The 24,977-nt window shown below is 44.5% G+C and overlaps 1 protein-coding gene across 4 annotated transcripts in view; it reads left to right on the top strand.

Annotated features, from left to right (window-relative positions):
• Positions 1-24,914, top strand: part of ATP6V0A2 (ATPase H+ transporting V0 subunit a2) — a 38,479-nt gene extending 13,565 nt beyond the window's left edge. For 2 of the 4 annotated variants that reach the window (XM_022597913.3, XM_089894393.1), the window contains exons 7-20: positions 5,474-5,556; positions 7,045-7,138; positions 8,111-8,323; positions 10,351-10,501; positions 10,778-10,914; positions 11,415-11,602; positions 11,701-11,791; positions 12,815-12,933; positions 14,315-14,525; positions 15,136-15,255; positions 16,807-16,926; positions 18,701-18,818; positions 20,718-20,889; positions 23,051-24,914. In XM_022597913.3, the coding sequence (XP_022453621.1) occupies positions 5,474-5,556; positions 7,045-7,138; positions 8,111-8,323; positions 10,351-10,501; positions 10,778-10,914; positions 11,415-11,602; positions 11,701-11,791; positions 12,815-12,933; positions 14,315-14,525; positions 15,136-15,255; positions 16,807-16,926; positions 18,701-18,818; positions 20,718-20,889; positions 23,051-23,189 (1,956 nt within the window). In that variant the 3' untranslated portion in view covers positions 23,190-24,914. Of the gene's footprint in view, positions 1-5,473; positions 5,557-7,044; positions 7,139-8,110; positions 8,324-10,350; positions 10,502-10,777; positions 10,915-11,414; positions 11,603-11,700; positions 11,792-12,814; positions 12,934-14,314; positions 14,526-15,135; positions 15,256-16,806; positions 16,927-18,700; positions 18,819-20,717; positions 20,890-21,538; positions 22,231-22,797 lie in introns of those variants that run through there. The other 2 variants (XM_089894392.1, XM_022597914.3) reach the window with 2 other exon arrangements.
• The last annotated feature ends 63 nt before the right edge of the window (positions 24,915-24,977 follow it).

Raw genomic sequence — 24,977 nt, 5'->3', positions numbered from 1 at the left:
TGTGTATATATGAAAACTGTGAGTTTACATCCAATTCCAGTCCAACACCACAGGGTTCATTCTAAGTTGTTCTCTTTCTGTGTTTGTAACTCCTTTCTTCAGTGGTGGGAAACTTGGCTCCCATTATTGTTAATGTACTGATTTGATCAGTCCCCTTGTGTGTGACCAGTCTGCCCATTGATTTCCCATCTCTGCTGCCCCGCTCCTCTCTCTGCATGGAGCTCCGAGTTCCCCAGCCCCCAGCCCGGGTTGTCCCCTAGTGTGGACTGCAGGGCCTCCTCACTTTGCTTGGGCTCTGACTTTGCCCTGGGCCACTGTTGCCCTCCCCCCCCCCCCAGGTCCATCCCCAATGCACATCTAAGGCTTCAGGAATGAATTATTCAGGAAGGGAGGCAGGGCAGCCAAAGCCATCATTACCTTTTAAAATAGCTGTGATTTTTTTTTTTTTAAAGACTTCACCATAAAAATAACTATTATATATTGGTCTAAGTGAGGATGAACTGATCTACTAAGGGTAGGAAAGGAACTTGGGGATTCTCAATTTTGAGAAAAGCGTTCGTGTTTTCTTTCCTAGATTTGCCTCAGGATTTTTGGCTATAAGATTAATAGTTTTGACACCTAAAGGAGTTTGGCTGTGAAATAATTTTCATAAGGTTCAGCCTAAGTAAACCACACAGGTTGGAAAATCTAATCAGTCAAGCTGTTCGTTAACCATACACCTGTAATATTTTTTGTGGCTCCTGAAACTGCCAGTAGCAATATGTTGATTATCCTTCACCTGTGACCATTACACCTCTCTATGTAAAGGTGAAGATTAAAACTGTTCTGAAGTAGCATTTACATGTTCTTTGAGTTTTTTCTTTAATTAAAAGAACATATCCATCATTCTCATGCAGAGCATTTACTCTGTAAAAAAAATTTTTTTTCTATACAGTGTCTAAGCTCTTTTGTGCTGAGTTTTTACCGGATTTGTTAAAGGGCATTAAATGTCTGTGAAGAAATATGGAGACATGGTTAGAGATATATATATTTTTTTAAAAAATTCTTTACTTTTTTTTCACTTCTAATTTTTTTGTTGAAGTATAATTGGCAGATTTTCTCTTGAAACTACAACTCCTCCCTCCCCCATGATTACAAAGGAAATGCGTGCTCGTTATTAGAAAATTGGGAACAATATAGAAAACATGAAGAAGAAAATCAGTCACCTGTAATCCTCCTGCTTAGAGAGAGTCGCTATTTATGTTTCAGTGTGCATTCTGTTAGTCCTTGTTCTGGGGAGGATATGAGATTTGATTTGGTAACTTTTACTCAGGTTCGAGGATTTATTTATAGTGTCATGTTTAATACCTTTTGGGTCGACCCCTTGAAGTCCTTACAGACCCCAGAGCATATTTCTAGCCATTTTCCCCTTTGTCAGTATCGTTTCTAGATGCTGACCAGTCTCTCTGTCAGAGCTGGGCTCAGGCAGTTTCATGTGGTTTTATGATTTGTATTTTTTATGTTGCATACATCCGTGTTCCATATGATGTCTTAGGTGGTTGTATTCCCTGACACAGTACTATTTTTAAAATTGTTAAGGAATCTTCAAATTCAGATGCACTATAAATACCATTTCTTTCTTCCCCCTGGGTATTTTCTTTCTTTTTTTTTTTTTTAAACACTTTTTAGACATGAATATCCTAGTTTATTAGGTAAGAATTTCACAAACATTACTTTTTTTTTTTTTAATTTTATTTTTTGGCTGCTTTGGGTCTTCGTTACTGTGCACGGGCTTTCTCTAGTTGCGGCGAGCAGGGGCTCCTCTCCGTTGCGATGCGTGGGTTCCTCATTGTGGTGGCTTCTCTTGTTGTGGAGCACAGGCTGTAGGCACGCAGGCTTCAGTAGTTGTGGCACATGGGCTCAGTAGTTGTGGCTCGTGGGCTCTAGAGCGTGGGCTTAGTAGTTGTGGTGCACGGGCTTAGTTGCTCCGCGACATGTGGGATCTTCCCAGACCAGGGCTCGAACCCATGTCCCCTGCATTGGCAGGCGGATTCTTAACCACTGTGCCACCAGGGAAGTCCCCCCTGTGTAGTTTCTTCAATAGTTTATTTTGAAATAATTTCAGTTTACAGAAAAGTTGCCAGAAGAGAACAAAGTCTTCTGTCTCTTCACCCAGATTTCCCAATTATTAACATTTTGCCACATATACTCCACTCACTCTTTCTGCATATCTATCCCCATTTTCATTAGGCTCCTTCCAGACCTTCTGCGAGGAAGCCGTGGACATGTGTGTGTTGCCCCCTCATAACGACACTATTTTATATAACCACTGTACAACCCTCAAAATGAGAAAAATCAACACAGATGCAACACTTGGTCCAATACAAACGTGCCACTCAAATTCCCCACAGTTTGCATTGTTTCCTTTCTGGTCCACTGCCCTGCCTGGGACTGTGCTTTGCATTCGGGGCAGGCGTCACATTCTGCAGGATGACCCTCCCTTGGGGTCCATTCTGTGCTTCCTCTTGACCAGGCTCGGATCACACGTTGCTGGTGGGAACACCACGGAGTCAATTATCTGGTCCTCTCAGCACCTCCCACCAGGAGGCACGTAATATCGGCCTGGTCATGTTGGTGTCGTCCAGGTTTCTCCACCTTCATGTCACCATCTTGCTCTATTTAATTGATCAGTAGCTGGTGAGGAGGTGTTCCTAGGTTACTGGGGGCTTGTTCCTCAGCAGACCTCTGCTCACCAGCCTCAGCCTCCACGATGACTCTCTTGAACCCATCACCTCTGTTGCGGTTGCCAGGTGGTTACTCTGTTCCCATCCTTCCTTCTGTACTTACTAGTTACCGTCCTGCAGGAGGCCGTGCTTTCCCTGCCCTCTCAGTCACTCGCTCATTCATCCACGGACTTAGGCATTCCTATTTATTTAATGACTTGTAATCTGTTACGATCCTTTTTATTATTTATTTAAAATTATTTATTTATTTTTGGCCACGCTGGGTCTTCGCTACTGTGCGCGGGCTTTCCTCTAGTTGCAGCGAGTGGGGGATGCTCTCCGTTGTGGTGCATGGGCTTCTCATTGCAGTGGCTTCTCTTGTTGCAGAGCACGGGCTCTAGGCACGTGGGCTTCAGTGGCTGTGGCACGTGGGCTCAGTAGTTGTGGCTCACGGGCTGTAGAGTGCAGGCTCAGTAGTTGTGGCGCACGGGCTTAGTGGCTCCACGGCATGTGGGATCTTCCCGGACCAGGGCTCGAACCCGTGTCCCCTGCATTGGCAGGCGGATGCTTAACCACTGGCCACCAGGGAAGTCCCAGTCCTTTTTACTTTGATGCCCAAATTGTCCCTGATTTGGCCACTGGGAGTCCCTTCGTGCGTGTTCCCCTGGCCTTTGGCACGTCTGCGGCATTCACTGAGCAGCCCCTTCCTTCCTGGCACCACGGGATGGTCCCTGCCTCTGTCTGGAGCCAGCCATTCCTTCAAGGGCCGCTGGTTCCTTTTAGTAGAGGATGGAATTTAGAAACAAGGATCTGGGTGTTTGAGTTCTCATCATGTACTGGAGTGTCATTGCTTCTGGGCCCTTTCAGCAGTCAAAACATGGACACACCCACCCACACGCACGCACAGAGCTGTATCCGCTCCTGCAGCCACCTGTGCACATTTATTATAAAACCGTTTGCTCACACTCCAACCTACGATTCTGGACGTCTCTTTTTCGGTGTTTTGCACTCTCTTCTGACAGCGAGAAATCTGGCCTCCCTCATCCTCAGTGCGGTTCATGAACTGTGCGATTCGCTTGCTTATCCCACGTAACCAGCCTCCCAGACACCTCAGCCATCTCCTCCGCCCGCCACCTCCCTGGCCTCCCCTTCCCGGCCGCCCTGCACCCCTCCCTTCGGGACCCAAGTGCCTCTGCTCTGCCTGAAGCTCCCCAAACTGTTCCCCATCCCCTCCGCCCCAGAGCTCAATTCTTGGATTGCTTCTCTCCTCTGTGCCCTTAGGGATCCCGTGTAACTTCATGGCTTTAAATACCATCCCTCGAATGTGTACATCTGGCTTGGACCTCTCCCCTGAATACCAGACTTCTATTTAACTGGCTCCTCCATACCTTTGAAGTTTCTGGAAGACCTTTCCATGTGACACCTAAAACTGAACTGCCCATCTTCCCGCCCAGACCTGCCCGTCCAGGCTGGCCCGTCTCAGTAAGCGCCAGCTCAGCTCTTCTCCGCCCAGCATCCAGAATGATCCCTGTAAAACCAGTCAGAGCGTCTCACCACCACACCCCCGTCCCGCCTCAAAGCCCTCCTGTGGCTTCCTCTTCACGGCGTCCCATCTTGTCACCCCCTGGCCATTCCTCTTCAGCCAGGCTGGCCTGCTCGCTTCCCCTCGTCTTGCCTCTGCACGAGCTTTTCCTCGGGCTCAGGAGGCTCTTCCCCAGGATCCACGTGGCTCGCTCCCTCACCCCCTTCACTCCTCTAGGCCCAGATGTCCCCTTCTCAGGGAGGCCTTCCCTCCTCGTCTGATTTAAAAGCTCAACCCCCAGCCTCTTTGTCCCTGTCACCCCTCCCAGCTTTATTGTCTTTATCGCCCTCCTCTCCATTTGGCATATTATGAACTTTCCTAGTGTCCCTTGCTGCTAACTTGATATAAGCTTCCCTCCCCTCCCTTCCCTCCCAGGTCAGGGATTTTTGTCTGTTTTGTTCACTGTTGTATTCCTAGCACTGGGAACCAGTGCCTGGCAAATTGGCCAAAAACCTATTCAGTTCTATTTGTAGAATATTTGTAAATACAGTCAGTTCTCATTATTTGTAGTAGTTAACATTGTACAGTCTCCGTGAGAACTGAACCCTTGCTCTTAGGGGAAGCACAGGGTTAGGTTCCTGTGAGTCTCTGGTCATAACATTCTTGTCAGCCAATCACTACATAACCTTGTTTTATTTAAAGACACCTTATTTAATATATACTGTTGATTCATTAACATTGAACTCACTGCCAACCGCACCATCACGCCTGTCTGAACAAAGCTTATGGGACACACGTAAGTGCATGTCACAGCCTTCATGTGCTCGGAAACACTAGACAGCTCTGAGGACCATTTTGAACAGTGAAATCACCAAAAAAAGCACAAAACTGTGAAAAACTTGGCGCTAAATAGATCACAAAAAGGACACTTGTTTATAGTATGAGCTGAAATAAGAAGGCAGAGGGTCACCTTGTTTGACCTCAGCAGGAATATGCACATTGGGTGACTCAAAATTTTTGTCGCTCTGCATGTCCACAAATGAATAAATGCTTGAGTATTGATTTGGGGGTTATGAATGATTTCTGGGGTGAATTTGCAATTATGGAATCTGCAGATAATGAGGATGGACAGTGTTTAGTGTTTGTTGAATGAATGAATGAATGAATGAACTAACTCTGACAGAGTGCGAGCTGCCAGAGTTTTCAAAGTTCTAGACAGAGAAGTAACAGTTATCTTTATTCTTTGTAGGGAGAAGTCATAAAATGGTATGTGTTTTTGATATCCTTTTGGGGAGAGCAGATTGGCCACAAGGTTAAGAAGATATGTGACTGGTAAGAAAAAGAAACATTTTATTTCATTTATTTCTTTATCCTCAGTAACCTCTAGTTTTCTTAAAATATGTCTCTGAAGAGAAATACAGTGGTTACAAAGGCTGCTGAGTTTTGTTACATGATTTCTTTGCTGTAATACCATGTTTTAAAACATTTAATTTGTCATCTCTCTTGCCAGTGTAATACTTAAAATAATTTAAAAATAGACACCATGTTAAGAACATTCCCAGATTTGATTTTTTTCCCTTAGGAATGAAGGCTGGGGAAGGAATCCAGTTTTAATATTTGGTGCCTTTCTGTTGCTTTTAGCTACGCGTAGGCTTATCTGTCCTCATGGAGCATGGCTCATCCTTTCCCAGCCCTCTGCAGTTACCTTCTTTGCAGCCTGGGGAAGGGGGCCTGGCAGGTGGTGGAGAGTGTGGGCTCGGAGAGGCCTGCCTGCCAGACGAGATGGTACAAGTAAAAGGCTCCCGTACCGCGTAAGCCTTCGGTAAACGTGGAGCAGTATCACAGCAAGAATCGGTCTGTGGCTTAGTCTTGTCACCAGTGGGAAAACACGCAAAACCACATGAAAACTCAAAAGAATGGCCTTTTGTTTTCTTATACTCGGGGAACTTTTAGCTGTCCTTGCTTCTTGCTGGGGTAAGTAAGGGTGGGGTTCGGTTATTTCCTTCGGATTCAGTGTTCACCAGAGTTTGATACTCAGTCACTGGTGTTATGGAAAGTAACTTTAGGTGATACGTGGACTAGCCTATTCTTACTTAATTGGTATATATTTACTTTTTATGTAGATTAGAAAAACTATAGCCAGCACACAAACCTGTGACTTCACAGATATCATTGCTTAGGGTAAGGCTGGAGTAAGAACTTAATTTTAGTAGCCAGAGCTTAAAGAGGAGCATAAAGCATGGCATTAAAACACTAAGGCAGCATGGCAGTCGCAGCAGCTGAGGGGGTGTGGCTGCAGCTGGGGGGGCGTGGCTCTGCCTCCCCTGCGTCCTGGTGTCACACGTGGCCCCGGAGGACGTTTACTGAAGCCCATGTCAGAGGCGATTGCTAGGCATCCAGAGCTTTCTCCTCCCCCAATTTTCTCTTTTTTTGTAAAAGGTAATTATTGTTGTATGTTCTTTGTCTTTGATTTATATTTTACACTTGTTTAATGATTTCCAGCCCAAGGGTGGTGGTGAATTTCAGAAAGTTGGAATTGGGAATGAGCTTTTGGGAATCATCGAGGGTAGGAATGGAATGTGGAGCCACGACAGAGTTCACTAAATCTGTGGAATTCTGTAGAAAATTTGTTGAGCGTCCGTGTGCAAGGCCTTACCGTGGCTGGGTGCCTGTGTCTGCACCTTTTTGTCCCGGAGGGCTGCTTGTATTCTGGTTTGGGAGGAAATACGCCCAGGCGGTAGACTGAATTTAGCTCTAGTTTTTGACCTAGCTTCTTGCAGTTCTGACAGCCGCGGCACTGTGTTGAATCCTGTCTTCTAGTTACCATTGCCACGTTTACCCCTACCCGAATACTGCCGAGGAGCGGAGAGAGATTCAGGAGGGCCTGAACACCCGGATTCAAGATCTGTATACTGTGAGTAAACCAGAAACTTGCCTCCTTATCCAAGGGTTTGTAAAACATTTACAAATCCATTTACTTTCTTTTTTAATGTGGAAAATTTTGGTTGTGGACAAATCAAGGTGTTTTAGGGAGTTTGGAATGGCACCTCCCTCCTCTTCGTGGGATTTTTATTTTAGCAGGCTGTTAGAAACCGAGATGGTTTCTAAATGATGGGGCTTTAAAGAATAGTCTGGTCATCTTTGATCTGTCAGAGTGTAATTCTTTTTTTTTTTTTTTTTTTTTTTTTTTTGCGGTACGCGGGCCTCTCACTGTTGTGGCCTCTCCCGTTGCGGAGCACAGGCTCCGGACGCGCAAGCTCAGCGGCCATGGCTCACGGGCCCAGCCGCTCCACGGCATGTGGGATCTTCCCGGACCGGGGCATGAACCCGTGTCCCCTGCATCGGCAGGCGGACTCTGAACCACTGCGCCACCAGGGAAGCCCCGGAGTGTAATTCTTGATCAGAGAGGACAAGCGAGCCCCATTTACAGTGCTGGCTGTAATTTTACCTGCACTATTTCAATTCCCATTTCTCCTTAGGTCAGCGAGGGCTCTTGGTAACAAAAAGCGGACTCTGACCCACTTGAGTGAAAGGGGATTTCTTGGCAGGATGGGATGGGATGGGAGTTGGTGGCTCACGGGTTTTGACAGGGAGCTGGGCCGAGGCTGGGAGTGGGTAAGACCTAGGCCCCCAGCTCTCTGGACCCAGCCAGGCCATCATGCCGCCACAGGGACCACGACTTCTAACCATTTCCTGTGCCCTGGGGTCCTTTCTGGAAAGGCAGCTCCAGGGCCTGGAGGAGAAGGACGGAACTTCCTTAACTGTCCCCAGAGAGGCAGGTGCCTGGAATTCACCCCCCCCACCCATCACTGAGGAGAAAGTCCCTCAGAGGAGGTCAGGTGCCCAGTGGACACTCTGCTGAAAGTCCATGTTTGTCCTCACCCAGGTGCTTCACAAAACCGAGGATTACTTAAGGCAAGTGCTCTGTAAAGCCGCCGAGTCAGTCTACAGCCGTGTCATCCAGGTGAAGAAGATGAAAGCCATTTACCATATGCTGAACATGTGCAGCTTCGACGTGACCAACAAGTGCCTCATCGCCGAGGTCTGGTGTCCCGAGGCCGATCTGCATGAGCTGCGCCTTGCTCTGGAGGAGGGCTCGGTGAGGCGGCCCTCCCCTCTCTGCCAGCCCTTCCCCGCAGGAAGTAAGATAGAGGAGGAGAGGACACCGCGTTGACTCTTTTGAACTGAAATTATGGATAGTTGGTCCCTCGAGGCTCTGTGTGCACATGCATTTTTTTTAAATTGATGTATGGTTGATTTACAATGTTTCAGGTGTGCAGCAAAGTGATTTGCACAGGCATTTTTAATTTGCTCTTTAGAGTAAGGAATTCAGTCTCATGGTTTAAAAGTCAAAAAAAAAAAAAATTAAAAAATATAAAAGACCTAGTGAAGTGTCTTCCTCCTATCCAGAGCCTCATATGTCCAGTTCCTCTGCTCAAAGACAACCCTTGTTTTACTTCTCTTACGTTTTTGAGTTTCTTAATCATAGATAAGCAGATAGGAATATATAAAGGGAGAGAATTCCCTTCCTTCACAAAAGATTGTGTGCTATTCATACTGTTCTTTTCTCATAAGAAAACTTCCCTGTTTTTTAATAGCTATTTAATATCCTGCTGAATGGATGTACCATGGCTTATTGAACCAGTTCCCTGGTCATTTAGGTGGTTTCTACCTTTATGAATACCAGTGCAGTGACTAGCACTTGACCTTTGATGGTTCAGACATGCACAAACCTATCTCCGGGTAAATGCCCAGCATGGAATTGCTGGATCAGTTTTGGCAAATATTGCCAGTTGTTGCATTTCTCTTATTTTGAGTGAGGTTGAATATCTTTTTGTGCGTTTAAGAAGAGCCTTTGAACTTTCACTTTTTTGGTGAATGCTGTGTTCATATGCTTTGCCCATTTTCTACTGGGTTGTTGGTCTTTTTCTTATTAATTCCCTTGGCTCGTTGTCTGTGATACGAGAACAGATATTCTCCCCAATTTGTCCCTTGTCTTTTGGTGTTTCTTTCTGTTTGTTTGCTTTGGTCGTGCAGAAGTTTTTTGTTAAATATAGTTGAACCCATCCACCTCTGCTCTTACAGCCTCTGAACTTTGAATAATAGCTTCTTTCCACTCCTGGGCTATGGGGTCAGTCTCCCACGTTCCTGTGAGGGTTTTCTCTGTATCAAAACTTAGTTCTTGGAGAGATAAATTAGGAGGTTGGGACTGACATATACACACTACTATATATAAAATAGACAACCAACAAGGACCTACTGTATAGCACAGGGAACTCTACTTAATACTATGTAATAACCTATATGGGAAAAGAATCTGAAAAAAAGTAGATGTATGTGTATAACTGAATCACTTTGCTGTACACCTGGAACTAACACAACATTGTAAATCAACTTTACTCCAATATAAGATAAAAAAACAAAAAAAAAATCTTAGTTCTTTACTGGAAATAGCAGGTTTACAAACTTCAAGTGGCAGTTAAGGAAACAAGTTTTCATAGGAGATTTTGGTTAACCACCTTGTCTCATTACATAATTCTGTTACGGCACAAACGTAAAACACGCAGTGCTGAGAAAGAAGGAAATACATAAATTAGTTATTTTGGAGTATGGGACATCTATTTTATTTATATATTTTAAAGCTCTAGATGATTCTTATTTATTGAGGTAACATCGGTTTTGAGGGACATGGCTAATACTCTTGTTGTGTGTGTGAGTATATATAAGTAGTCCCAGGATCACCAACATACAACTGGAACTTAGTGGTTTAGCTCTTAAAAATGTTCAAGAGGAATTTAGAGACAGCTACAGTATTACCTCATAAAACTGAAAAATAGGCAAGAATAAACCAAAATGTCAGTACGGCAAAATTTTGTTTTTTTCTTGGCATACCTGTCCCTGCCTGCTTCCCACCACTCAGCCTTGCTAGGTTCTTCCTTCTCCAAGGCCACGTCCCCCAGGAGCCTTCCTCAGTTCCTCCTGTCACTTCTGCTGTACTTGAACCTCCAGCGGGGTGGTCAGTACTTCCCCACGTGCTCAGGGCCTTTCCATGGCAGCCAACGAAGATTTGTTGAAAGAGCTCTTGGGTGGTAATTTTTTCTTTCTCTGTCTCTTTTCATGTGAAAGAGAGAGAGCGGTGCTTCGATCCCCTCATTCATGAACACAATCCCAACAAAAGAAACACCCCCGACTCTCATCCGTACCAACAAATTCACCGAGGGGTTTCAGAACATCGTGGATGCCTACGGGGTTGGGAGCTACCGAGAAGTGAACCCAGGTTGGAAGCCTGAATTTGCCAGTCTTTGTGTCTTATACATTTTATACATCACTGCTGCTTTTTTTCCCTATAAGAATATAATAGATATTTGGAAAAACAGGCCCACTATTACTGTTTTGTTATCTTATTTAGTATAAAGTGTTAATTTTAACCTGTCAGTTCTCTCCTGAGAATTTGGGAGAAAGTCAAGATCATTATACAGTATGTGGTCATGTTTGAATTAACTAGAATTTTCTGCCTTTGCTGCGAATCAGAAATCGCTTGCTTTTCCCGCAGCTCTCTTTACCATCGTCACTTTCCCCTTTTTATTTGCCGTGATGTTTGGAGACCTTGGACATGGCTTTGTGATGTTCTTATTTGCCCTCCTGTTGGTGTTAAATGAAGATCATCCCAGACTAAGTCAGTCACAAGAGGTAAAAACATAAACACTCGGGCTCATTGTATCTGTTTGGACAGTATTAGTAGTGATTCTCTTCTGTTTAACTAGAAAAAGAGACATTTAAAGATGTTCAGGGGCTTCCCTGGTGGCGTAGTGGTTGGGGGTCCGCCTGCCGATGCAGGGGACGCGGGTTCGTGCCCTGGTCCGGGAAGATCCCACATGCCGCGGAGCGGCTGGGCCCGTGAGCCATGTCCGCTGAGTCTGCGCGTCCGGAGCCTGTGCTCCGCAACGGGAGAGGCCACGGCAGTGAGAGGCCCGCGTACCGCAAAAGAAAACTGTTCAGTTTTGGGCGATAACCGTAACCTACCTGAGACATGGTTGCGGGGGCGGGTGGGCCTTCACCCCTGTGTGATGGGGGCGTCTGTGCCGTGAGCTTGCTTTTGAGCAGCCCTGAGAGGAGCGGTTAAGAAAGTGCCCAAACCCAGTCGGTCACGCTGGCTCGTTCTCCCGGGGGCCCCACTTCGCTCCCCACAGATCGTGCGCATGTTTTTCAACGGCCGCTACATCCTCCTGCTGATGGGGCTGTTCTCAGTGTACACGGGCCTCATCTACAACGACTGCTTCTCCAAGTCGGTCAACCTCTTCGGCTCCGGGTGGAACGTGTCTGCCATGTACAGCTCCGGTCACAGCGCAGCGGAGCAGAGGAAGGGCATGCTCTGGAAGTGAGTGTCCTGCTGCCAGACAGTGTCTTAGGTGGAGGGAGTTTCTCCGAGTCTCCTTCCCCCTCTGCAGGAGGCCCTCACCCTGCTTTTTGTTACAGTGACAGCGTCGTCAGGCACAACAGGGTTTTGCAGTTGGATCCCAGTGTTCCCGGAGTGTTCCGAGGCCCTTATCCTCTTGGCATCGATCCCGTGAGTGTCCCCCCCTCCCCATTATCTCGGGTTCCTCGGTGCTGCCACCTAATTTTTTAATTAAAATTTAAAAAAACTTTTGGCCATGCCGCGCGGCTTGTGGGATCTTAGTTCCCTGACCAGGGATCGAACCTGCACCCTCAGCAGTGGAAGCGCGGAGTCCTCACCACTGGACCTCCAGGGAATTCCCAGTGCCACCTCGCTTTAACTGTCACAGAGGTTTCTCAGACTGCTCAGCACGGTTCAGGTGGTCGTACGCGAGGGGGTGGTACTCTGGGGGTTTCTGCCTGGACGCCAGAGGCTCACTGTGTGTTCTGAGTCAGGCTGCTGTACAGAAGAAGCTGACGGTCAGTGCCCAAATACAAGACCACAGGGAGCTGGGGCTACGGTCTGTCCTACTTCCTGACCTGTTTTACTCTAGTGAGAAGTGGCACTTCCGGAGCCATGTAATGTGCACTGTTTCTTCGATTTCTTCTTTGTACAGGCGAACTGTTTTTTTACCCTTTGATGTAGAAAGAAATAGTATGGAATTTTAGAGTAGAAAGGGAACTTAGGCTTATCATGGTGCTTATTGAGGTGGTTGTTTGAAAGGGAAAAAGTGTGGGGAGAAGGAAAGTGAAGCCAGGGCTCCAGGGCCGGGGTTGCCCCTGTCCTGCCCCCAACATGGCTCACCAGGCTGCTGCTTATGAGGCCCAGGTAGCATTTCCCTAGACCCAGGGGTCTTCACGAGGAATCTCAGCCTTAAAAGAAAAGCTTAGAAACTACCTCGAAATTTGTTTGGAGTGATGCGATACAGTAGTGGAAAAAACTCAGTGACAAAAGTCTAGCATTCCCTAATCTGAGCTCTCCAAGGTAGCTCTCTCCTAAATGTACATTCTCATCTCTAAACATAATTGGTATAATTTAATGTTGTGAATATAATTGGAAACTTGAAAAAACCTGACAACAGTCTCCTTAAGGAACAGCACTTTTCTCCTAAGGCAGTTGAAGGAAGTTAAAGTTTTCTTTTTGTTTTGTCTTTAGATTTGGAACTTGGCCACAAATCGTCTCACTTTTCTGAACTCTTTCAAAATGAAAATGTCTGTGATTTTAGGAATTATTCACATGACTTTTGGAGTCATTCTGGGAATATTTAACCACTTGTAAGTACAGATTATTTTTAAACCAGTATTTATAAGCCAAGTATTTGTTATTTCTTAAACTTTGCTTCTTGATGGTAGACTACATGGATCTTAAAGGCAGCCAGCATAGTGGTTTGTTGTATTAATATGATTCTGTTTTTTATTTATTTTTATTTTTAAGAATTTTTGGCTGCGTTGGGTCTTTGCTGCTGTACGCGGGCTCTCTCTAGTTGCGGCGAGCGGGGGCTACTCTTCGTTGCGGTGTGCTGGCTTCTCATTGTGGTGGCTTCTCTCGTTGCGCAGCGTGGGCTCTAGGCGATGCGAGCTTCAGTAGTTGCAGCACGCGGGCTTAGTGGTTGTGGCTTGTGGGCCCTAGAGCACGCAGGCTTCAGTAGTTGCGGCGCATGGGCTTAGTAGTTGTGACTTGGGCTCTAGAGCACAGGCTCAGTAGTTGTGGCGCACGGGTTTAGTTGCTCCGTGGCATGTGAGATCTTCCCGGACCAGGGCTTGAAGCCGTGTCCCCTGCATTGGGAGGCGGATTCTTAACCACTGAGCCACCAGAGAAGTTCTATGATTCTGTTTTTCTTTTAAAATTAATTTATTTATTATTTTTGACTGCATTGGGTCTTCGTTGCTGCACACGGGCTTTCTCTAGTTGTGGCGAGTGGGGGCTACTCTTCGTTGTGGTGCGCGGGCTTCTCATTGTGGTGGCTTCTCTTGTTGCGGAGCACGGGCTCTAGGCACGTGGGCTTCAGTAGTTGTGATATGTAGGCTCAGTAGTTGTGGTGCACGGGCTTAGCTGCTCCGTGGCCTGTGGGATCCTCCCAGACAAGGGTTTGAACCCGTGTCCCCTGAATTGGCAGGCAGATTCTTAACCACTGCGCCACCAGGGGGCCCCAATTCTGTTTTGATGGTAAGGTTTTTGTCAGCTTCATTGATTCAGCAAATATTTGTTGAGCACATAGAAGGTGCCTGGCACTATTCTGGGCACCAGGGATTGAACAGTGAGGAGGACAGAAAAAAGTTTTCGCCCGCATGGAGTTTACTTTCAAGTGAGGGAGACATGCAACATGTACATTCATATTTATTTCCAGAGGTGATTTTTGTCATATCGTTTTTTCATTTTCTAAATCAGAAAACTTTTGTTTGTTTCTTAGAGCTGGTATATTAGGGGAAAGAAATTATGTCTTTTTTCTCTAGCCGGATCTGACAGTGAAACACTAGTCATCTCTACTGTCCTCACATCTCTTTTCTTCGTGGTTACATCTGAATCGTAAGACAGATGACGTTATGCTGAGATAGACTTTGTCACAGAGAATTTAAGATTAATTTACTCTTTCCTTTTTCTCTTAGTCCAATGTTGTTCATGGGTTGATCGATTCCTTTGTTTTTTTTTCCCTAGACATTTCAGGAAGAAGTTCAACATTTACCTGGTCTCCATCCCGGAACTTCTCTTCATGCTCTGCATCTTTGGCTACCTTGTCTTTATGATCGTCTATAAGTGGCTGGTTTATTCAGCAGAAACCTCCAGAGGCGCTCCTAGCATTCTGATTGAATTTATTAATATGTTTTTATTCCCGGCTAGTGACACAGGTGGTCTTTACCCAGGGCAGGTAAGCAGTTGTGTCTTCCACTGTGAAGAACTCAAAGGAAGTCCTCCTGATGGCCTTTTTGTTTTCATCAGTAGAATGATTAAAGGTGCTTTCCACAGGCCTCCCAGGCACAGAGGGGCTTTCTACTCCTCTGTGTGTTATCACAAGAGGGTGCCATCCTGCTCTGAGAGCTGTCTCGGGGGCCCTGGTCAGACTGTATATTCCAAACTCGCTGCCCCTCAGTAGCTGTGAAAACTGGTGGGAAGAGAATGTATTACTGGAGGGTTCCTGAGGGCTGTCCATCCATCCATTTTTCCAGTTTCTTTAAAATCAACCCCTGACTAAGCCAGGTCCTCAGAGAACTGGCACTTGGACCACAGCACGCTGGCCCTCTCCAAAAATGGCTTTTCTATAACTGTGCATTTGTGTGATGCCATGCACGTCAGCTGTGAGTTTAGGAAACGAAAGGAAAAGACACCCTGGCAAATGTAATTTAGCTTGCGTTTACTTTATGTTCCTTGTTAATCAATAAAGAGACATTTTACTTGGTTTCCACTAGTTTAAGTACACCAATGACATTGTTAGCACATCTTCACGTTTTAACTGGCTTCCTCCCCTTTTGCACCGACAGGAGCACGTCCAAAGGCTGCTTCTGGTCATCACAGCGTTGTCTGTCCCTGTGCTCTTCTTGGGAAAGCCACTCTTCTTGTTGTGGCTTCACCGTGGGCGCAGTTGCTTTGGGGTCAGCAGGGTAAGTGTGGGTTTGGCTGCATGTTTGTAAATGGTGAGCAAAGTCTGTTTTTAGTTGTGAAAGGTTTTGTAAAGAAAACTCCTTCCAAGGGGTCCCAGACTCTGATTTAAAAGCCAAAGCTTCCTTTATTGAGAACTTTTGCGTTGCCTGTTCTGCAGAAGCGTGGTGCAAAGAGCCTGCCGTGTCTGGGCACGGGAGACAGGTCCTCTGGTAATGAACCACAAACCTATCAGTAGATGGAACTGAATCCCTCAGTACTGCTTGTCATAAAGCATTTTTGTTCCTTATTCTTGCCTCTTGATTTTTCAAGGTTTTTTTGTTTAATTTAAATAACATAACTAAAGGAAATGTGGAAAATATAGAAAATAATGCCTACTATTTCTCCTACTGAGTTATAACCAGTGTTAACCATTTGTTGAGTTTCTTTCCAGACTGTTTTCTTGTGTGTCTAGTTTCTCATTTTATTTTATTTTTTATAAATTGTGGTAAAATATACATGACATAAATTTTGCATCTTAGCCGTTTTCAGGTGCGCATTCAGTGGCATCACGTGCACTCACATTGCACAGCCATCCCCACCATCCGCCCCCAGAACCTTTCCGTCTTCCCGAGCTGAGACTCTTTACTCATTAATATTAACTCCCCATTTCCCCTCGACCCAGCCCCTGGCACCCACCCTTCTACTTTCTGTCTCTATGAAGCTGACTGCTTTAGGTACCTTATATAAGTGGAATCATATAATGTTTCTGCTTTTATGACTGGCTGATTTCACTTAGCCTAATGTCCTCAAGATTCCTCCATGTTGTAGCTTGTGTCAGAATTTCCTTCCTTTTTAAGGCTGAGTAATATTCCATTATATGGATAGACCACATTTTGCTTATCAGTTCATCCATGAATGGGCACTTGGGTTGTTTTCACCTTTCAGCTACTGTGAATAATGCTCCTAAGAACATGGGTGTATAAATACCTGTTGGAGTCCTTGCCTTCAGTTCTTTTGGGTATATACCTAGAAATGGTAATTCTTTGTTTAATTTTTTGGGAACCACCAAACATTCCACAGTGGCTGTGCCATTTTATGTTCCCACCAGCAATGCACAAGAGTTCCAGTTCCTCCGTACCCTAATCAACACTTATTTATTTTCTTTTTTGTTTGTTTGTTTACAATAGCCATCCTAGTGGGTATGATATGCTTATTTTCTTTCAAAGGACTTTTTTCTTTATTCCTAAAGAGCTGACATTTTAAAAGAATCGAAGGGGTGCTAACTTTGATTTTGTCACAACCTTGTGATTTTTTTTTTTTTTTGCGGTACACAGGCCTCTCACTGTTGTGGCCTCTCCTGTTGCGGAGCACAGGCTCCGGACGCACAGGCTCAGCGGCCATGGCTCACGGGCCCAGCTGCTCCATGCCATGTGGGATCTTCCCGGGCCGGGGCACGAACCCGCGTCCCCTGCATCGGCAGGCAGACTCTCAACCACTGCGCCACCAGGGAAGCCCCACAACTTTGTGATTTTAAAGGCACTGACTCTGTATTCTTTGGGTTGTCTTTTTAGAGTGGTTACACACTTGTAAGGAAAGATAGCGAGGAAGAAGTTTCTTTGCTGGGAAGCCAAGACATAGAAGAGGGAAACAACCAAATGGAAGATGGTTGTAGAGAAGTGACGTGTGAAGAGGTAACCTTTTCAGTTACTGTTGGTGATGTTAGGTAAGGAGCCAGGCTCGCACAGAGATGATCGTCATTACGAGAGTGATAAGAATCATCTTAGAAAACAAAATTCAAACAAAACAACCGTTACTCCAGGCTTTCCACATGCTGTTCTGGTCATACAATTGTCATCATAATATAATGATTCTGGGTTAACATTTTGTGAGTTTCAGTCTTACAGTGGGATTTATAGTGTTAACATTACAAGTTGCGATGCTGAGTGACTTCAGGTGCCATGAACATTGCTTTGAGAAGACTCTCGTCTTCATTAGAACTTGCCCATAGTTGTAAGAAAGAGACCCAGTTCACACTGGCTTCAAGGGGAATCTGCTGGCCCACATCAGGATGGGGCAGAGTGGGCCTCAGGAGGGTGGGGCTTTGGATCTCCAATCCCAGCAAGTCTGAGTTAGTTTTTCTTTGCAAGTTTGCTTCATATTCTGAAGCCAATTGGCCCCTTGGTGTTGGAACTGTGGCCACAGTGAGCACTGGGCTTATTTTCTTCAATCAGAGAAAAGTGCACTTCCCTGCTTGTTACCATGAGGAAAAATCCCAGGGAAGTGCTTTGATTGGCCTGGCTGGGGTCACTTGCCATCCCTAGACCAGTGACTGCAGTAGTCTGCATGGGCTGCCACGACCACAGACTCGGGGGCTTCGGCTACAGAAATGTATTTCCCACGGTTCTGGAGGCTGGAAGTCCAAGGTCAAGATGTTGGCCAGGTTGGTTTCTCCTGGGGCCTCTCTCCCAAGCTTGTGGACAGCCACTTTATCGCTGTGTCCCCACATGGCCTTTTCACTGTGCGTGCCTCTTTGGTGTCTCTTCCTCTTCTTATAAGGACACCAGTCCTATTGGGACATAAGCCCCACCCTTATGACTTCATTTAACCTTACTTACCTCCTTAAAGGCCCCATATCCAAACACAGTCACATTGGGGATTAGGGCTTCAACAGACAAATCTTGGGGGGAACACAATTCAGCCCATAACAACTGTGCGATACAGGGTTAGATGGCAGAAGAAGCAGTTCCTACCAAAGAAGGGAAGCACAGTCCTGGCAGACAGAACAGAGCACGTCTGTTACTGTGGTCTGCTTTATTTTCTTGGAAACTTTTTTGGCTGTCCGATGAGGACGAGACAGAATTTCTTAGTCAACCTTTTGTAATTATTATGTAATTTAGTGTTTTAATTTGGGACAATTAATAATTAAGTTCTTAAGATCATTAAGAAATAGAAAGCGGAGCTGGAAAGAATGTGGGAGCCATCTTGCCCAGTGTTCTGCAGCCTTTTCACTATCAGGGACTCTTTTATAATTTCCCCTTGTCAGACTTGTATTAAGATGCTCTTATCTATTAAACACACACACGCGTTCACAGTCTCCTAATCTTGTGGTTGGTAGATGTCTGTTTCTCATTACACGTTTTGTAATTACTAAGAGTACCTCAAGAACCTCGTTGGGCTGCCTGAGGGCCGTGGGCATTGTGCCATCACAGTTCTGGTCCAGCCACACTCGCCTTACGTGCAGGACCGCGGCCTGGGGACAAGGGGGCGGGAGCTCTGTGGGTCGGGGAGCTGGTTAGTGGCGGAGTTGTGAGCAGAGCTCTGTTCCTCACACGCCAGCACATCCTCACCAGTATTCCAGAAGCCAGTCCTTTCACTGTAATCCTGAAAGTGGAGCAGACTTGTAGCTTGTGGAAGTAAGCATGTCACGGGTGGAGTCGCTAACACGTGTTGTGTCATCTCTCTCAGTTTAATTTTGGAGAAATATTAATGACCCAAGTAATTCATTCCATCGAGTACTGTCTGGGATGCATCTCCAACACCGCTTCGTACCTGAGGCTCTGGGCACTCAGTTTGGCTCACGCACGTAAGTTTTGCTTAGACCTGTAGCTCCCAAACTCTGTGTCGAGACACCCCGCAGCGCCTCGGTTAACTCATGGGGGCACTATGGGACATTGAAAAATTTTGATGGAAAGGGCACTATTTTTCAGATACTGTGTGAACAGGGACTGTTAAGTTGTTTGGACTTGACTGCTTACTGCACTGGTCTCCTGGGTATTTCTTTTGGCCTCAGGGTGCTGTGAAAAAAATCACTGGGACACACGAGGGGCTTCAAGGACCGAGAAGGCTTGGGAACGTCTGGCGTAGGCATTTCGCTCCCTCTGCTCTGACCATTATTGTTTTGGTTATTACTATTATTGTATTCAGTGCTGCCTTACCAAGTGTGAATGTCTAGTTACGTCAAGCAAGCTCTAGAACAATGCTGAGTAATAGTTTAGATGCGTGGATTTGTTACCTGCGTTTAGTTAAGTCTCGGCAGTCCCCCAAGAACATGGTTGAAATTTCAGTTACTACAGTAAAAATTGTGTGTATGGGTGCAACGTGCAGGCTTCACTGCTGGCCCTTCAGCCCGCAAGCCGCTATGTAAATAGCACAGACGCACATCACGATCAGAGACCAGCCGCATCACTTCTCTCGGAGTCTGTTGCGATTGGACCCTGTGCACCTGCTGCTCAGTTCATGCGCAGACAGCAAGGCGCATGGTGGTGCTGGCTCCTTGTGGGCCGGTGGTAAACCCACATGGCATTTAAAAGCGGATTGCTGAACCGAGGGAATTGGCCAACAGAGATGAAAAAGTGCAGCAGAGGAACAGACAGTGATATGCTGGAAGTGAAATGCAGATGGAATGTAACTGGAAGTTTAGGAGAAAGAGCTGACACGGGAGTGGTGACACTGGTGCCGTTCGAGAGGCGAAATCTGCAGCCAGAGGAACTTGGTGATGTACAGAAAGAAGATGCAGGTGTCCCAGAAGTGGTGCCACAGGAACTCTAGGAGGTATTTCAGGACATTGAAGGTGCAAAGCATACTGTGTTAGAAGCTGATCCAAACTCAGAAAAGAGTCGGACAGCCAAGTAGGATGCCAAGCATTAGAGAAGATGCTCACTCCGTGTCAAGGTGCCCAGCAAGCCCAAGTCACATGAGAAGAAGGCTGTTCAAACCACCCTTCATAAGTTCTTACCAAAACCCCCAGCAATTGAATGCTCAATGTTTCTAATGTTTTAAGAACAGATTTACTCTTTTTTTTTCATTTCTCTGTGCATTTATAACCAACAGTAAGAGAGTTTTTAATGTTTTGACAAAAATTTTGAAAGGTCCCAGAACAATTGTAATTTTTCCCGTTGACCATTAAGGATGCTTTGGACGGTCATTGCTCTGCTCCTGCATTACTGTGCAAAGACTGTACTTGGGAAAACTACCAGATGATAGAGGGTTTTTTTGTTGTTGTTACATTGATATTTTTGTAAGCATAGCTGCAAGTCTAGAACTTGCTGGCGGGAGGGGGTCCATCATCTTCATATTACAGAGGAGGAGACTGAAGCCCAGTGAGGGTTGGTGCTGGCGCAGGGTCACGCACCTGGTCAGTCAGTAGCCGAGTCAGGACTGACGCCCAGCTTCCCGCTGCCTGGCCCAGTGCCGCATTGGGACAGAGCCAGCCGGACCCCTATTTGGGTCAGGATCTCTCACTGGCAGGCAGGCAGGGCTCTGATTTCTCTGGAATGTCAAGTCTTCCTCCGTGTTTGAGATGATCAAGTTGCTGGTTAACTTTAACGTGGGAAGCCGATTACGTCTGTCTTATATGGGTGTGTATTTATTTTAGGGATAACAATTCAAAATTGTTTCAGAAGGAAACCCAGTCTAGCTAGCTAATTGAAGTGACTCACTGAAGGTGAACAGAAGTTAACTTTGCAAAATGCTTGCCTTGCAGAGCTATCTGACGTGCTGTGGGCCATGCTGATGCGGGTCGGCCTCCGCGTAGACACGACCTACGGGGTCTTGCTTCTTCTCCCGGTCATCGCTCTCTTTGCGGTTTTGACCATTTTCATCCTTTTGATCATGGAAGGGCTTTCTGCATTTCTTCACGCCATCCGCCTCCACTGGTGAGTTTGGAATTTAGCTTTGGAACTGTTACTTAACAAAAATCTAACACCCTACTCCCCCAGTACGTACATATATGTGTAACAGTTCCAGTGATATGTATACTTATACATATATTATTTAGGCTACTTCTCCCCTTCCCGGGATTGGGATCTGTATTCCGGTCCCCTGAGTTAAAATTGTATTTTGTTTCTGAGCTTTTGTCGCCGACACATAAAAGTAAGTTTACGCTTGCTGAATAATTTTGTGTATTTCACACTTTCGATTCACTTTGGGTCTGACAGGTTGCTTTATCTTATTGTAAACCATATTTCTTAATGTTTTACAGTGTATATCAGATTACTTGTCTGTGTATCCAGTTACTGGGGTGAGAGAGGTTCCTAATGCTCATGTGTATGTCCATAGGGTGGGAGGTGACGTGAGGTGTCAGCATTTTCTTCATGAGAAACCCAGCAAAGGGCTGGCGTGTGTGTGTATTTTATCTAAGCAAAAGTATTTGTGCCAAGAGCATGTATGCGATGAAGCAACTTCAGAAGCACAGGAACTTTTTTCTTTTTTAACTTATAAATGTTGTTTTAAGGAATGTAGCAAGTGTTATTCAGAATCTTTCATTAATACATGGTTTTGTTTTGTTTTGTTTTGTTTTTTTAGGGTAGAATTTCAGAACAAATTCTACGTTGGTGCAGGCACCAAATTTGTTCCTTTCTCACTCAGATTACTTTCTTCGAAGTTTAGTGACGACATGGCATGATCATATTGCCGTATCCAACAAGCTTTCAGATTTAAGGAGAATTATCATGTTGTAGAATTTCCTTATGTTAAATTGATGATAGGAAAAATTCCATCTTCATTAACTGCCTTATGAGACAGCCAAATGATTCTGTAAGATATACCTCTTCCTCATATGTTAAATAATTTTGTAAAGTTTCTCAATTTCAGATATATAAATTTCTTTCAGTTTTTATGATGAGCAAATATAAGTTAATGCCAAAAGTTATGTTAAAGTTATTTTTAAAAATATAGCCTTGGGGGAGAGAAGCCAATTTTGAATGGCTAATTGAAAATGGTCTTAAATACTTGATTCCTTTTCAACTTATTTAAAAAAAAACTAGAGTTATTCTGTCACCTGAAGTTGTCAGATAATATTTTCCAACAGCTGAAGTTAAGTAGTTTTTAAAAAAATTTAATGATGGTTAATCAAAAGATTCACATTTATTTTGCTTGGTTAAAAGTATGCAAACTTTTTTTATCGTATGCTATCTAGAATTACAAGTAGAATTGTTTCTACGATTTTGTCTTGTTTTAATAATTGGAGAAAATGGGATAAAATAACATACAACAAATGGTTATCCCACTTGTATATTTTTTTAAAGACTCTTATCTTGTTATCCTTACATAAAACCAATTATGATAATTGTATGTTTGGGAAGATAAACTGTGTACTGAGCCTTAAAATCCAGTGTGACTGTAGACGATGTAATATGGATATGATTCGAACTTATTGACCAGCTTGGCTGATGTCCCTGAACCAAAAGGGGTTTATACTGAGTGAAGGAAAGGTAAAAAGTAGAATTTTGTATATTTTTATAATAAAATATAAATTAAGGTATTTTACCATGGAGAGGTTGCACCTATCTTTGAGAACAGTATAATTATAATGATTCAGTTTCAGACTAATTCGAAATAAATGTCTAATAAAGGCATTTAGAGTTAAACTTTTAAAAACTATTTAGATCAGTTGAAAACCAATTCTTACTAAGCCATTAATGTATATAATCTTCAGATTAAATTCATCTTTTCACTTGACATTTGAGTCAGTCCTGTTGAACATTTTGATCTGTCCTGTATTCTTGTAAATTATGTTCGTTTTTCATACTTTACTGTAACTGATTTTAGATAATTATTTTCAGAAAGAAACCTGCAGTATTTTCGCTTCCTTAACATTTTGAGTAACTCACGTGAAGAGGCCTGCTTGTCTCCTTCACCTTGGCTGGTGGTAGAGAGTTTGGTGTTTTCATTACAAGTTAAGATCATGGTAGCCCTGAATTTAAGCGTATCTTTTCAGGTAATTTCAAGGCCTATTTGCTGAGAGGCATGAATTGAACATCATGACATAACTGTGACTCTGACATTAGACCTTTTTCTTTCTTTTTTTTTTTGCAGTACGCAGACTGCAACCACTGCAGTCTCTCAACCACTGCGCCTGACCAGGGAAGCCCTGAACCTTTTAAATTGTAGTAAAGATTCCATGTTACTCCTCTCATATGAGACGCTGTCCCTCATAATATCAAACATAAAATGATGCTGATGAAACTCTTAAAAATGATACTGCTGGGCTTCCCTGGTGGCGCAGTGGTTGAGAGTCCGCCTGCCGATGCAGGGGACGCGGGTTCGTGTCCCGGTCCGGGAGGATCCCACATGCTGCAGAGCGGCTGGGCCCGTGAGTCATGGCCGCTGAGCCTGCGCATCCGGAGCCTGTGCCCCGCAACGGGAGAGGCCACAACAGTGAGAGGCCCGTGTACCGCAAAAAAAAAAAAAATGATACTGCTGTCCACGTTAAGTCTCTTCAGAAAGGCACTTGGACACTTCTTTTGGGTGAATATGAAATCTGAATAATGCCTTCCAGGTTTCAAATGTGTCCCTCACAAGTTCTTATTTTTATTATTTTACTCCAAGATGGTAACTAATTCATTCTTAGGAAACCCACCATTTTAACTGACTAGTAAGTTGACTAGTTAACTGACTAGTAAACAAGAGACGTACAGGATCTGCTAGAATTCTTTTCTGTCCCCATTGGCAGTTGTCACGGGGGCCACTTTTTAATTCCAGTGAACGCCTCTCTCAGGGCATAGAACAGAGGGTGAAGAGTCACTTTTCAGCTGAAACCTATGTAGTACTGCAGAACATAATGGTATAAAAGACGGACTGTCAGTCCTAATTTTTGTGAAAGAACTCTCTAGAATTACAGTTTGATGGTGTCTTTTAGGCACCAAGGTAAATTTTCTTTGTTAGTATAAAGCTGCTGGTTCCAGTGTCGTGTTACCAGAGCAGTTGCTCTGTTTTGTTTGTTAAGCTGTTTGGTAGAACTATTATGTGTACAGTTTTTAAGACATAACTTCATGCCCTTGATAGCAAGCCTCCAGAGGAAGAATGCTCAGTTGTCTGGATGATGCTAAGTTGACCTGTTTATTTTCCTAACGCGAAAAGTCACGACTGCCACGTCTTCCGGTTTTCATTCAGGTGTGCATCCTAAAATAGAAATCCAAAGGATTTCTTCAGAAAAATAGAGTTTGCTTTCGGCCTGCAAAGGTGAAGAAGGTCCTCGTGGTGATGTGATTGTGCTGAGTTAAGGAGTGCAAAGGGGGTTTGATGGGGGTTACGCTGAGCCCGTGGCCTGGCAGCTTATTGCGGCTAGGACTTTGAGGGGACTCACCTTTCACTGAGTGCCACTCTGTCCTCACTTCTGGAATGGGTATTTTATAACAACATTCTGATCTGAATTTTCATTCTGCAGCAGTTTAATAAGGCGTAGACTATAGGATAGGTAACTTATGTTTACAAATTAAAAATTCAGACACTTTAGGGCCTGATTCATTTTGGAAAACAGAAATAAAAATAACTTCAACTGTTCTGCAGTCTGCATTTAAAAACAACTTTATTAAAAATTTAAAGCCAGGTTTGCTTGCATGCCATCTGGTATATCTCCAGCAAGGTTATTAAGAAATCTTATTCAAGATGATGAAAATAAGACAGGTCGGAGTAGTAATTTTCCAACAGCCAGGCCAATGATGCTGAACTTTGGTTTAGAATTTTAAGAAATACTTAGAATATTCTACCTGTTCCTTGATGGGAAAATCCAATAAGAAGACTAGGTTCTTAGGGTCAGCCCAGTAATCTAGGGGCTCAGTGAGGGAAAACGACTGAACAAGTTAAAGAACCACAGATGTATGAAGGGACACATTTGCATCTTCCTATCAGTATTGAACTTCCCTTTATTAATGAAAAATAAATTTATCTATTTTTGAAACGTGGGTGTTTTGCTTTATTATGCTTTGGATTGGCTACAGAGCTGAAGAGCTCGGCTTCTCCT

The sequence above is a fragment of the Delphinapterus leucas genome, chromosome 14 (assembly GCF_059928025.1).
Source record: "Delphinapterus leucas isolate spDelLeu-1000000601 "Yukka" chromosome 14, BTC_Dleu_Yukka2, whole genome shotgun sequence".
NCBI classification, from domain to species: domain Eukaryota; kingdom Metazoa; phylum Chordata; class Mammalia; order Artiodactyla; family Monodontidae; genus Delphinapterus; species Delphinapterus leucas.
This window is presented reverse-complemented; position numbering and strand designations above follow the sequence as displayed.